The following is a 14,097-nucleotide window of genomic DNA, read 5'->3' as shown; positions in this document are numbered from 1 at the left end:
ACTAATATATGCTACAATGGGATGAACCTTAAAAACATTATGATAAATGAAACTAGCCAGGTATAAAAGGTCAATAATGGCCAGATGCAGTGCCTCATGCCTGTAATCCCAGCCCTTTGGGAGGCCGAGGCAGGCAGATCACTTGAGGTCAGGAGTTTGAGACCAGCCTGGCCAACATGGTGAAACCCCGTATCTACTGAAAATATAAAAATTAGCTGGGTGTGGTGGCTCACACCTGTAATCCCAGGTACTTGGGAGGCTGAGGCAGGAGAATCGCTTGAAACCGGGAGGTGGAGGTTGCAGTGAGCCAAGATTGCACCACTGTACTCCAGCCTGGGTGACAGAGTGAGACTTTGTCTCAAAAGAAAAACAACAAGAAAAAAAGTTGATAATGTATAAGCCCATTTATAGGAAATACTCTTTATACATAAATTCATGAAGACAGAAAGTAGATTAACAGTTGCCAGGGGCTGGGGATATGAGGGGATTGGAAGTGACTGTTTCATGGGTATAGGACTTCCTTTTGGGGTGATGAAAACATTTTGTAACTAGAAAGAGGTGATGGCTTACAGCATTGTGAATGTACTAAATGACACTGATTTATACACTTTAATATTTTATGTTGTGTGAATTTTAACTCAATAAAAAGTATACATATAAATACACATGCATGCATACACACACACACACACACACACACATATCATGTCTTAAATTAGAAGGGTGTTTTGTCCTAATCAATGTCTCACACGCCTTGTGATCTCTGCAGAGCCAGGCATACTTTTCCTCTGTGGAACGAAATTGAACATGCTGCTTTACATTAGTTTATTTAAGACATAAAAGAAGCATTGTACTTAATGATGTAAAAGCACAGAATCCACTATTTGCCAGTCCCTATGTAGGGCAGCTTGCTCCAGGCTTTTTGAGGAAAGTCTCTGATACGGTTTGGCTGTGTCCCCACCCAAGTCTCATCTTGAATTGTAGCTCCCATAATTCCCACGTGTTGTAGGAGGTACCTGGTGAGAGAGAATTTAATCATGGGGGGCATTTTCCCCCACACTGTTCTCATGGTAGTGAATAAGTCTCATGAGATCTGATGGTTTTACAAGGGGAAACCTCTTTTGCTTGGTTCTCATTCCTTCTCATCTGCCGCCATGTAAGACATGACTTTGCTCCTCCTTTGCCTTCCACCGTGATTGTGAGGCTTCCCCAGCCACATGGAACTGTGAGGCAGTTAACTTCTTTCCTTTAGAAATTACCCAGTCTTGGATATGTCTTTATTAGCAGTGTGAAAACAGTCTAATACAGACTCCGATGCTATTGTACGTTCGGGTGTTGGGTGGGAAACAAAGGGATGCATGCCTCAGGGTGCAGGGCAAGACAGGAGCTAGGAATTATCCATCCAGACTTTACAGAGCAAGGAGAAACGGCACATGCAATGAGCTAAGTCTGAGGATGGAGGCCACCTGCAGGGGATCCACAGGAGAAGGAGGAAGGATTGTGCCCTCGTGAGGTAGCAGCCTCGAGCCTCTACCCAGGTTCTCTGTGTGTGTTGTCCTACACCTACGATGAGACTGCTTTCCTCACCTGGGGCACAGGGGGATTCACTGGTTAGGGAGGAGGCTTCCCTTCTACACTTGCCTTGTGCACAGTCACTCACACTTCCCTGTGGCAAAGGTGCAAGAGGACTTGATATGGTGTTCAGATTGCCACCCCCGAATTTTCTTTTCTTTCTTTTTTTTTTGAGATAGAGTCTTGCTGTGTCGCCCAGGCTGGAGTGCAGTGGCACAATCTCGGCTCACTGCAAGCTTCGCCCCCTGGGTTCACGCCATTCTCCTGCCTCCCAAGTAGCTAGGACTACAGGCGCCCGCCACCACATCTGGCTAATTTTTTGTATTTTTAGTAGAGATGGGGTTTCACCGTATTAGCCAGGATGGCCTCGATCTCCTGACCTCATGATCTACCCGCCTCGGCCTCCCAAAGTGCTGGGATTACAGGCGTGAGCCACTGTGCCCGGCCGCCACCCCCTAGTTTTCTAAGGAAACTCCATGCTGGAGGCCTCATGTCAGATGTTTAAATCTCACCATTTTTCTGTGCATCAGCAAATTTGTTTGGTACCTGCTAAAGCTGGCTTTGATTTCTCGATTTAAAACACAAGCAAACAAAACAAAATTACATGCATTCAGTGAGAAAGAAAAGACAATCTGAGGATGTAGCCTGGAAGATGGTGAATACTCATCAGCTGATGCCTGCATTGTGACCATTCTGAGACTCAGAGACATTCATTTGCTCTTCTTAATGAACTGTGCCTCATGCTGACATGAAGTTTTAGAACCAGTGGAAAGGCAAAAATGAAGTTCCTAAAGAAACTTGCTAAAACAGGTTTAAAGAAGCTCAGAATCTAGGCAATTCTAAATCAATCATTTAAAGCGCCTACTGTGAAAAATTGGATAACATGTTCAGCTCTAAATTCTTCACTGTATTCCAATATCTTCAAGAAGTAGAACTCATAAGTGATTTCAGTATTTAGAGCTGTGAGATTTAAAATCATACATTGGATATAATACTAGTTTTCTATGTAAATTTTTAAAGATTTTTTTAAATGAAGGGCTATGGTGAGAAGCATTATATTAAGAGACTATCCTTGCAGTTGTGGGGAAAAGTCTATATTAGAGTAAATCATACTAGACAGGAAGATCTATCGTTTTTAATCCAGCAATTCTGGGAAATGCAAGTCAATTAGGGAAATTAAATCTCCGGTACAAACAGTAGCTTTCTCAGGTCATTATAACCTCTATAAAAATGACTTTGTGTAACTTAGAGGAGTCTCCATGCGCCAGATTTATTGTACAAAAACAGGAATTGAGTGGGAAATGGAAGAATTTTGTCAGTTGATAATACAATTCAAGAAAAGAAGAAATAATTATGAACAAATTATGTGATCTTAGAGGAGCTGCACGTTCAGTTTCATAACAGGAAATCATGTAATATAAAAGGTAGTGCCTCCATCGTACCATGATGAATGCACATTTCTTTGCCATTACTGTAGGGCAACACTAAACATTATATTTCTTTGTATGAGTAACTTCAATAGTTTGAACCACATTGCATTGTCTTTTTCTCATGTCTTTTCTGTTATTTACATATTTTTCATCTTCTTAAAAGCTTGGGTTTGTGCCTGTCCTTCAGAATCCATTGGTCTCAGCCTCTTTCTGATGTTGGAGGTGGGTATATACACAATGGAGGGGTTTCTCTGGTGCCCATCTGAGTGGGCTGAGCTTTCTTTGACAGGGAGGCATCTCCATGCAGCACCCCCCTTCAGATCTTCAGGACAGATCTGAAACGTGCCTGTGTTTTCCATTTATTCAGCTCTTGATTCATGCAGTGTATGTTGGTCACCCTGTGTGTGCCGTTTATTGCACAGTGCTGGATAATCTCCGAAGGCAGAAAAAAAGTAAGGCAATTGCTGTCCTTGAAGGGTGTGGAGTCTGCTAGAGCAGCTCATACAGACCTGTGCAAGCAAAGGCACTTGAAGGCACCAGGACACAGGGACAAAGGCAGGACTGAGTCAAATGTTGGGAGCTCAGAGTGTGCACTAGGAGTTTGTGGCGAGGCACAGGAGGGGCGGTGATGCTTGACATGGGCCTTAACGACAGTGATGTTCGCAGGAGTAGATGCAGAACACGCGTTTGGGGAAGAGAACAGTGAGAAGATAGGAGGCCCCAGCCATGCCCATACCTTGGTGAGTTGTCTGTTCTATAAACCAAAAAGGGACTGAGGGAAGGCTCAGTCTATCCGAGTGTTATTTAGCCAAGGTTGAGGATGCGCCTAGGAAAATCACAAGCCACAGGAGCATCTGCAACCTCTGCATTTTTCCAAAGAGGGTTTTGTCCACTTGGGTATTTAAAGGGGAAAGAACTATGAGGAGGAGGAACAAATGGATAGAGAGCAGGCAGTGAGGTTGATGCTTCCCCTCTTGTGAGGCTCTGATTAGCCTCAGTAATTCTCTGTTTTACATGTGAAAAGGGGGAACAGAGGGACAAATGGATTCTGCATTGCCTCATGCTCAGTAAATCTACAAAATGAACACACGTGAAAGGAGAGAGTCAAGAAAATGAGACTGTGACACGGGGTTATGAAGTTACAGCTTCTGTCAGTGAACAGCAGGAAAATAGTTTTTGTGTTTCTTTGTGTTTTTGAGATGGAATGTGGTTCTTTTGCCCAGGTTAGAGTGAAATGGCATGATCTCAGCTCACAGCAACCTTCATTTCCTAGATTCAAGCAATTCTCCTGCCTCAGCCTCCCGAGTGGTGGGGATTACAGGTGCCCACCACCACACCTGGCTAATTTCGTATTTCTAATAGAGATGGGGTTTCACCATGTTGGTCAGGCCGGTCTCGAACTCCTGATCTCAAGTGATCTGCCCATCTCGGCCTCCTAGAGTGCTAGAATTACAAGCATGAGCCACTGCACCTGGCTAGGAGAACAGTCTTGGTGACTCAGTTCTCAAGCTTAATTTTCCCTTTTTCATGTTGAGTTTGGGGTCTTGAGATGATATTTTTCTTTCACAATCGTAACCATCTACTCCCAGCTGGTCACTTGAGGGGGAAGCAGGAGAGAGGATAAAGTAGCATGCCTGCCTGGGAACCACTGTAGTCTGCATTTGGGGGCTGTAGCCTCGTGGCCATGGTGCGGACCTTCCCCAGCCACACCATCACACTTCGTAGGGCACATCAGTGATGAGAGTTGAAATGGTTCATTGTGTTTGAATGGCTCTGCTACCTTTTAATGCACTGTTGAGCAGGGGGCACTTTGGTCTAGTGATGGAGTCCCTGCCCAATGAGCACTGTTTCAAAATGAGGATATGGTGCATTGATAAGGGGCTGACTACTTGTAGAAGCCAATTCCTCTTCATCTTGTCATATCCTGTTCCGGAGCCCACATGGCCGGTACTGATAAGTTTCAGATGAGGAGGCTGCCCCACTTCTAGGCCCAGGAGGTTTGGCAAAGACAGGAAGTTGTCTTGATTGTTTTCATAGCTTTTTCAGCTCAGTCCTCTTTCTTGTCAGAGGGCGCTTGGTAATTATCAGAGGCTCTTCCTGATGGCAAGAGAGGACATGGAGGGGTTCTTTCAGATCACTGGCTTATTGGAAAAAAGCCTTGGGTTGAGGAATCCGGAAGGAAAGTGGTACCATGATTGATCATCAGGCAGACCCCTAGCTGAGCATAATGACCTGGCAGCCACCCTGGGAAGCATGGATGGATGACAGAGTTAGCGCTCTGGGCCCTCTCCAGTGTCTGTGACTGCCTGATGGTGCTTCCCAAGCCAGCAGTGACTCTGTCCCTACCCTGCCTTCTGTGCACACTCATGTTCTGCTCTCTCATCAGGGCCTGGTAAGTGGTCAGGGCTTCACAGCAGCTCTAACATGGACCCATACTGCTAGGCCAGCAATGTTGCCTTCTGGCCAGTGTTGATCAGGGTGGATGAAAGTCCCAGGCAAAGCTAGATCAGGACAGATCTCCCTGCGTGGGGCAGGGAGAACAGGCGAGCAGAGGTGTCTGGTGCTGTGTGTGCGTGTACACTGGCCCCCGTATGGTCCACATGGAAACAGTGCGTGGACAGAGCTGGGTACCACTTCCCAGGGCTTTCTGTGCAGCCTGTGGACACACAAAGTGAATTTGAAATGCATATTCAGATTGGGTATCGCCATGGATATAACATGCATTGTCTTACCCTTGTAGGAAGAGAAAGGAAAGGAAACAAATTGCCTTTTGCATTAGGCTATACAAAGCGTTCCCCAGCATCCATTTGCCTGAATTTTCTTTTTCTAGAAGCAACACATCATGGAAGCATAGGGATTTATGTTTTAAGACTTTAAAAAAAAGTTCTTCCAAATAAAGGTCATGTCAAACAGTAGGTACCATGAGTTCTTCCCACCCCTTTTCCCATGACTTTGACAGGAAGCCCATCCTGCACCCAGTCTTCTGTTGCAGCAGAGGAGGGAACAGCATTTATTAGCAATAGCTCAAGCCAGGGTTAGGGGATTCGTGCACAGAATAAACTAGATTAACTTGTGCATTGTGTAAGCATGCACACCACCTAATTACCACTCTCTCCTCTAAATTTGTAACACTATCTCTACCATTCACTCGGCAATTAATCAGTCACCCGTAGACTCATCATTTCTTTGATGCTGTTACCTCAGTTTCTAACGCTGTCTTGTATTCTTATTGAATTACTCAACATGATTTAACTTTTGTAAATATTTGACCTATCTATACAAATGGACTGTAACCTGTTCAAGGGGGAGATTCTTGATGTCGCAGCTCATTTAATGCAGCCTATTAAGAACCTATATTCTTCTTCCCTTGGCAAAAGCACTTGCTACTGTTCAGGTATTTTTATAGTTGAACTCCCATATAGTAGATCCTGGAAACCCTCACGGAGGAGGTACCTGAATTATGAGTCAGGTGCAACCTGAGTGAGGAAGGACTTGCTCATACATTGTGTTTGTACTCTGAAAGTTAGAAGGTATCTCTGTATAATGGGGAGGAGGAGGTCCCAAAGATGAAAACCTGGAAACAACAAAGAAAGAGACTGACTACTGGCTGTATATATTAAATACACAGAAAATTAAAGCAAGGTGGACTCCAGGATGAGATGCCTTTAGATGAACAGGTAAAAATCCAGGCATCTCCCATGGGTAAAACTTTCCTGGAAACTGACCAAACCAGGAAGGGAGAAATGGGTTGTCCTGACTTACAAGAGCTGGGGCTGCAGACACCTCTAAGAGACATGAAGGTGCTTGCAGTGACCTCACACCATCTGAATGTCTTTGGAGACGGGAGGATAGCGCTGTCCTTGACTAGTGCCATACCTAGTACTGAAAAGGTTTTGGAGCATAACTTCAATGCAACACACGGAACATGTGCACTGGGGGCACCCACCCAGAGAAAAGACTCAAGATAAAGTTCTGAAAGAGGAGAATCGCTGCAAATGTGGAGTGGTGCTGAAGTGAATGCGGGATCATAGGAAAAGAGAGTCTTGGCCAGGTGTGGTGTCTCATGCCTGTAATCCTAGCACTTGGGGAGGCTGAGGCAAGAGGACTGCATGAAGCCAAGAGTTGGGCAACAAAATGAGACTCTGTCTCTATGAAAAAAAATTTAAGAATTAGCTGGGCATGGTGGCCTGCACCTGTAGTCCCAGCTACTTGGGAGGCTGAGAGAGGAGGATTGCTTGAGCCCAGGAGTTTGAGGCTGTAGTGAGCTATGATCATGCCACTGCACTCCAGCCTGGGTGACAGAGCAAGTTTCTGTCTCTAAAACAAAAAGTGTATTACATACAAGTATATATAATGTACATATGCAAAGTAAATTGTTTTAACCAAAGAAGAATAGCATCTTAGCGTGTAATAGGGTATTTGAGCTCTATAACCACTGGATTTTGTACCTGGAAACAGAGACGAAAGGGGTAGAGTGACTTGTCTCAAATCCATCAGAGACACAGCTAGGTTTAGAATCATTCGTACATTCATGCAGTCATTCTAAAACATCTATTGAACACTTAGGAGGGACCCAGGCATGGTTTTAGCCCTGGATCCAGGTTTCCAGACTCCTAGACCAGTGCTCTACCCATCATAAGGCCTCCTACCTTGATCTAAATCTGAAAGGCATGTTTGGCATCAAACTCTAACATAGGCCCACTGATCCCTAAGATAAAAAACCAAGCTCCCTCCAAGATCCAAAAGAAGAAGATGAGTCAAGGAGGGAGTGGCAGAACCAGTTTTACTGATTCAATTCCAGATACAAACACAACTTAGCATTTTAAAAGTTTATGACTCTATATTTGTGTGGCCTTTACCCAAGATAGGTACTTGAAATGTAAACTTTACAAATTAGAAATGAGTTTCTGTACCTTTTGGAAAGAAAGAGTAGAGAGAAGTTGGGGGATGGGGATAGGCCAGATAGCTGGCACGACGGGGAGTGTGAGAGGAGAGGAAGCCATTAGGAAAAGAAGGGTGTCATAGACAGAAAAAGGGATTTGCTAGGCTGAAAGAGGGCTGAAGGTGGTTCTCTAGTATTTTCTGGTAGAAGACAACACCTGTCCCACTGGGCATGGAATGAATTCATGGAATGTTAGCTCAAGACGTGCCCCGTTTCAGAAGGTTCTGCTGTCCCTGGGAAAGAATGAATGCAAGAAACATCCTAGCTTCACGGCCTGGGGCCTGGGAATCCTTGCCCATGCTAATCACAGCAATAGCTGAAGCGTACAGAGTGCTGTATCCTCTTGGCACTGTTTATCTCACTAATAACCCTGTGGGATAGTGAGGGAAGGTATTACTACACCTATTTGGCAGATGAGGCAACTGAGGTTCAGGAAGATTCATGGGCTGGCCTAGATCACAGAGCTGCCTACAGGAAAGCCAGGCCTGAGACAGTCCTCTTCTACTAACTGCAAGTTGGTCATTTTTCCTGCCATGCTGTGCTGCTTTACCTGAGGATGGGGAAGGAGTCCAGGTTTAAATCTCTTTAGGGGAAAGAGTCACATCAAGAACATGTTGCCTGGCTCCTGGATTTGAATACAGATGAAAAGATGCTAAGTGGGGCCATTGCAATGTGATCTTATTTCCTTGGCTCAGTGGCTTCATTCGGTTGGCTCAGGATGCACGAAGATTTTCCTGGATTGTGTTTCTAGTCTTCCCTGGTTCAAGTTTTCTCCATGACAAAGAATAGTCATTAGCGGTGACAATGCTGTTTTTAGTATGGGGAAGCTGCCAGAGAAACAAGAAATTGGTGTTAAAACTCCACTCGGTGTTCTTGGTACCTTTGATCCCAGTGAGTATCCAGTGAGTCTGGGCCGTTCACTAACTGCTTGGGGAGTCCCCGTGCCCTCAGGTTACAAAAGAAATGGGTCAAGATACGGATGGGCCCTGATCACATATTTTCTCAGGGGATGCTGCCAACATGTGGGCATGTGAGTGACAGTACCTGGCCTTGCCTTTCAGAGCTGCCAACTTCAGGAACTTTACCTTCATCCAGCTGAATGGAGAATTCTCTCGGGGAAAGGGACTTGATGTTGGAGCCCGCTTCTGGAAGGGAAGCAACGTCCTTCTCTTTTTCTGTGATGTTGACATCTACTTCACATCTGAATTCCTCAATACGTGTAGGCTGAATACACAGCCAGGTATGGATCCTCTCTCTGTCACGCTCAGGTGGCACCCAGCCCTCTCGGGCCCATGTGTCGTCGCTTTCATGGGTCAGTCACTCCGATGTCCTGCTTCTGAATTAGTCTGTTCTACCCCAATAGCAAAGAAAAGGAAAACCATCTGTATCAGTTCATTCTCACCCTGCTAATAAAGACACACCCAAGACTAGGTAATTCATAAAGGAAAGAGGTTTAATGGACTCATAGTTCTACATGGCTGGGGAGTTCTCACAATCATGGCGGAAGGTGAAGAAGGAGCAAAGGGAAGTCTGTCATGGCGGCAGGCAAGAGAGCGTGTGCAGGGGAACTCCCATGTATAAAACCATCAAATCTCTTGAGACTTGTTTACTATCATGAGAATAGCATGGGAAAATCCACCCCCATCATTCAGTTACCTCCCGCCAGGTCCCTCCCAGGACATCTGGGGATTATGGGAGCCACAATTCAAGATGAGATTTGGGTGGGGACGCGGCCAAACCATGTCACCATCTGGTTTGAGTTCTCCTCTGAGGCCACATCATAGGCCTGTCAGCCACTGTAATTCTGGGACTGTTCCCAAGTTAATGTCCATAACCCCTCTTCCACCTGCAACTGGGAGGTCAGCTTTCATGAACGTTTCCAGGAGAAAGTGAGGTGGGGAGGACATGGACCTGGAAAACTGCCCAACCCTAAAGGGAAAGGAGTACCTGAGGGCGGTTACCTAGGGTGGAAGAGCTATTCGCACAAAGAACCCACAGTACTAACAACTTTCACAGACTCCACTCATAGGCAAGGCTGCTACTGAGCTGATGAACACTGGCACGGCCATGCATATTGCTAAAATACAGAACTACTTCTGTGTAAATTGATAGAGCTAGCACCCTGGACACTCTAACTCTAGTCCAACTGCCCAAAGTCACCCTGACCCAAAGTCAACCGTTTAAGATGACCCCATGAGCTAGCAAGTAAAGGCTTAATGTTTGGTGGGGTGGGGAGCACCGGGACTCTCTTTCACACCCCATCCCAAGGCATGATGCCCAGTGCCTGGTCATGGACTGTCAGTATTTCAAATATCATTCCTGTGCTGGGAGATCAGAAATATTTGCAGATCTGACTGACTGGTCTGCTTGGTGCTGCACTTCTAAAACCCATGTTAGAGCTGAGTGAAGGGAAAAGGAAAAGTGGGTGCAGGCCGGGCGTGGTGGCTCATGCCTGTAATCCCAGCACTTTGGGAGGCCGAGGCGGGTGGATCATTTGAGATCAGGAATTTGAGACCAGCCTAACCAACATGGTGAAACCCCATCTCTACTAAAATAAAAAAATTAGCTGGGTGTGGTGGTGGGTGCCTGTAATCTCAGCTACTGAAGAGGCTGAGGCAGGAGAATCACTTGAACCCAGGAGGCAGAGGTTGCAGTGAGCCAAGATTGCACCACTGTATTGTAGCCTGGGTGACAAGAGTGAGACTGCCTCTCTTAAAAAAAAAAAAAAAAAAAAAAATTTGGGTGCAAATATCTGGGGGGTTTCCGAGGGCCAAATGTCAAGGAACAAACCTACTACTTGGATCTGTCACTTTAAGTGAATGTTTGTTTTCTGGTTTGCAGGGAAGAAGGTATTTTATCCAGTTCTTTTCAGTCAGTACAATCCTGGCATAATATACGGCCACCATGATGCAGTCCCTCCCTTAGAACAGCAGCTGGTGAGTAATTACCCTGCAGATACCTCTGTGTGGCTCTGTTTAGTGTCTGTCATTACCAGGGGCACCTGACCATGAGCAAAGGTGAGTGGAAATCTGTGCAATGATTCCCTTAGTAGTTTTTAAGTTTGGCAGATGTGCTAGCCTCTGCTCCTGGCGCCTTGTTGATTAAAAGTGCTTGCAATATTTAAAGCGGAAAATAAATGGAAGCAGTACTTTACAGAAAGGTAATTTCACACCTTCATAGTTTCCATCAATGGTTTTTGGAAACTAGTATTGTTGCATTATGGATGCAGTACAGTTTCTCTTGATTTTTGCAAAATCCTACAGGGTAACAAAGGTGAGATTTATGTTCCCATTTGACAGAAATCAAAAAGGGGCGGCTTACCCCAGAGAGGGTCAGAGCAATTCCCTGGACCTTGCAGGCAGATAAGGTCTTTGTGAATTTGAAGTGGAAATTCCCAGTGCCCTTCCCGTTGGTGCCACCATTCCCACACATCACAGTGCCTGGGTGGACGTTGGCATTAAAAGTATCACTGGCAAGGTGGCTCTCAAAGGAATATTGGAAGGACTTCTCCGCTAAGATCCAGGCTGCACAGGTGATGGATAGTGGATGCACAAGGCCCCCAAGGGTCCCAGTAGGCTGAGATGTCTCTGTTGTCACAGGCAGTTAGTCCACTTTGCAGAGAAGCAGTGCAGGCAGCAGGAGGAAAGGCAAGCCGGAAGAGGATCTCTGTGTTGTGTGGGCATGGCCCCCATGGATGGAATTTCCCGGTGCTGTTGGCAGCATTGGCAGCATTGGCAGAGAGGGAAAAGATGCTTCTCCCACTTCAAGCTGGGCTGTGATCTTTTCCTGCAGGGAGATGAGCCAGGTTTGTCTGAAGCTGTGTTCTAGCTCAGGCGGTATCTCATGGTGGCCTTCCCATCTGAGGGACGTCTGTTATTCCTTGCTGTGGGCAGCTCTGCCTCTTGCTAAGGCAAATCCATGCTTCTTCCCATTGAGGACCCCTTAGGATGGAGGAAGGATATCTGCTGTGGGAACCTGAAGACGCGATGGCACCAGGCCTCTGATGTTTCCGTGCAATGGGAGGGTAAACTGATTTCCACCAAAATCCATGTTCTGTGAAATTCTTTAAGGATTGACTTTGTGTGTAAGCTTCCAGAAATAGCAAAACCTGTTCTTTCCGGCCCCATCCTGTGCCTTTCATCCTCTACCCCCCAGTGAACCTCTGGCAGCTGATATTATATTTTCCAGAAAGTTTCAACTTTGGGGCCCTCAGATTGGACAACGTTCATGTCTTATATCCTAGCATGGCTTCATTTTGGGCTGCACCAGCTTTACTAATAATACAGTTCCCTTTTCCCCTAGTGGAATTGTAATGCCACAGATATACTGTGTATCTGTTTTTGTACTGTGTCTGTATCTGCGCTTTATACATAAAAACAGTAAGAGTTTTTCACATCTTAAGAATCAGTTTTCAGCCAGGTTTGGTGGCTCATGCCTTTATTCCCAGCACTTTGGGAGGCCAAGATTGGCAGATCACTTGAGGCCAGGAGTTTGAGACCAGCCTGGCCAACGTGTCAAAACCCATCTCCACTAAAAAATAAAAAATTAGGTTGGCATCGTGGCACACACCTGTAGTCCCAGCTACTAAGCAGGCTGAAAATCACTTGAGCCTAGGAGGCAGAGGCTGTAGTGAGCTGAGATCGCACCACTGCACTCCATCCTGGGTGAAGGAGTGAGACCCTGTCTCAAAGAAAATAGTCAGTTTTCATCTATAGTCATGTGTTACTTAACAATGGAGACATGTCGTGAGAGATGTATCGTCAATAATTCCATCATTGTTCAGACATCATACAGCGCACTTATGCAAACCTACATAGCATAGCCAACTACACACCTAGGCTGTATGGTACAGGCTATTGCTCCTAGGTTACAAACCTGTACGGCATGTGACTGTCCTGAATACTACAGGCAATTGAAGCACAGTGATATTCTGTATCTAAACGTAGAAAAGGCACAGGAAAAATATGGTGTAAAAGATTTTAAAAATGGTTGCCATGAATGGAGCTTGTAATACAGGACTAGAATTTGCTCTGGATGAGTCAGTGAGTGGATGGTGATTGAATGTGAAGGCCTGCGACATTACTGTCCACTGCTGTGGACTTTATAACCACTGTAGACTTAGGTGACACTAAGTTTATGTTTTAAGTTTTCCTTGGCCGGGTGTGGTGGCTCACACCTGTAGTCCCAGCACTTTGGGAGGCTGAAGCAGGTGAATCACGAGGTCAGGAGTTCGAGACTAGCCTGGCCAACATGGTGAAACCCCGTTTCTACTAAAAATGCAAAAATTAGCTGGGCATGGTGGTGTGCGCCTGTAATTCCAAATACTCCACAGGCTGAGGCAGGAGAACTACTTAAACCCGGGAGGCAGAGGTTGCAGTCAGCCAAGATCATGCCACTGCACTCTAGCCTGGGCAACAGAGCAAGACTCTGTCTCAGGAAAAAAAAAAAAAGCAAGTTTTCCTTTCTTTAATAATAAGTTAACCTTGGCTTCCTAGATGATCAGCATCTTATATGCAGCCTGTTGTTGACAGAAATGTCGTTAAGCATCACACAAGTTACACTTACAAGAACATGTTTTTAAATCTTTTACACCATATTTTTCTTGTACTTTTTCTATGTTCACATACACAAATACCATTGTGTTACAATTGCCTATGCTTACAGTCGATGGTTAAGAAGCACATATCACCCTCATTGAGACAGAAACTTCTTGTTTCCTTTCCCAGAGTTCTAAGCTTCTAATTGGATTGGAAGGGAAACAGGATACAGGATTTATTTTCTTTCAGCCAATCAGAGTTAAAATTCCTTTGGTTTTAAGTAATGTGTTGTTTTGCATTTGACATAGAATGTGATTCATATTTCCACTTCAAACTCGTAAAGACCTTATTTGCTTGCAAGGAATTGTTTTCGTTTTACAATCCAACGGTTTTTTTCCTTGTTTTATTATTCCTGCAGAGGAGGAGTTGCGAAGGGAATTAGAGGCACAGCACAGTTAGGCAAGTTTCTCACCTCCTCAGAATCAGTGGTCAAAGCAGAAACCACTCAGATTCCCCGTGTCCATTGCCAGAGGCTGTGAATTATCCTGCAGCCCCTGACATTTACTTCCAAATGCAATTTTGACCTTTCCTAGACCACAGAGGTCTGATATTTTAG

General features: G+C 45.3%; 1 protein-coding gene across 1 annotated transcript in view; it reads left to right on the top strand.

Annotated features, from left to right (window-relative positions):
* CSGALNACT1 (chondroitin sulfate N-acetylgalactosaminyltransferase 1) overlaps positions 1-14,097 on the top strand; it is a 296,216-nt gene that overhangs the window by 269,379 nt on the left and 12,740 nt on the right. Inside the window, exons 7-8 of the mRNA XM_011979620.1 lie at positions 9,006-9,184; positions 10,786-10,880. Of these exons, the coding sequence (XP_011835010.1) occupies positions 9,006-9,184; positions 10,786-10,880 (274 nt within the window). The remainder of the gene's footprint in view (positions 1-9,005; positions 9,185-10,785; positions 10,881-14,097) is intronic.

This window comes from Mandrillus leucophaeus, unplaced genomic scaffold (assembly GCF_000951045.1).
Source record: "Mandrillus leucophaeus isolate KB7577 unplaced genomic scaffold, Mleu.le_1.0 Scaffold204, whole genome shotgun sequence".
NCBI classification, from domain to species: Eukaryota; Metazoa; Chordata; class Mammalia; order Primates; family Cercopithecidae; genus Mandrillus; species Mandrillus leucophaeus.
Note: the sequence above shows the minus strand (reverse complement) of the source record. Positions and strands in the feature narration are given on the sequence as shown.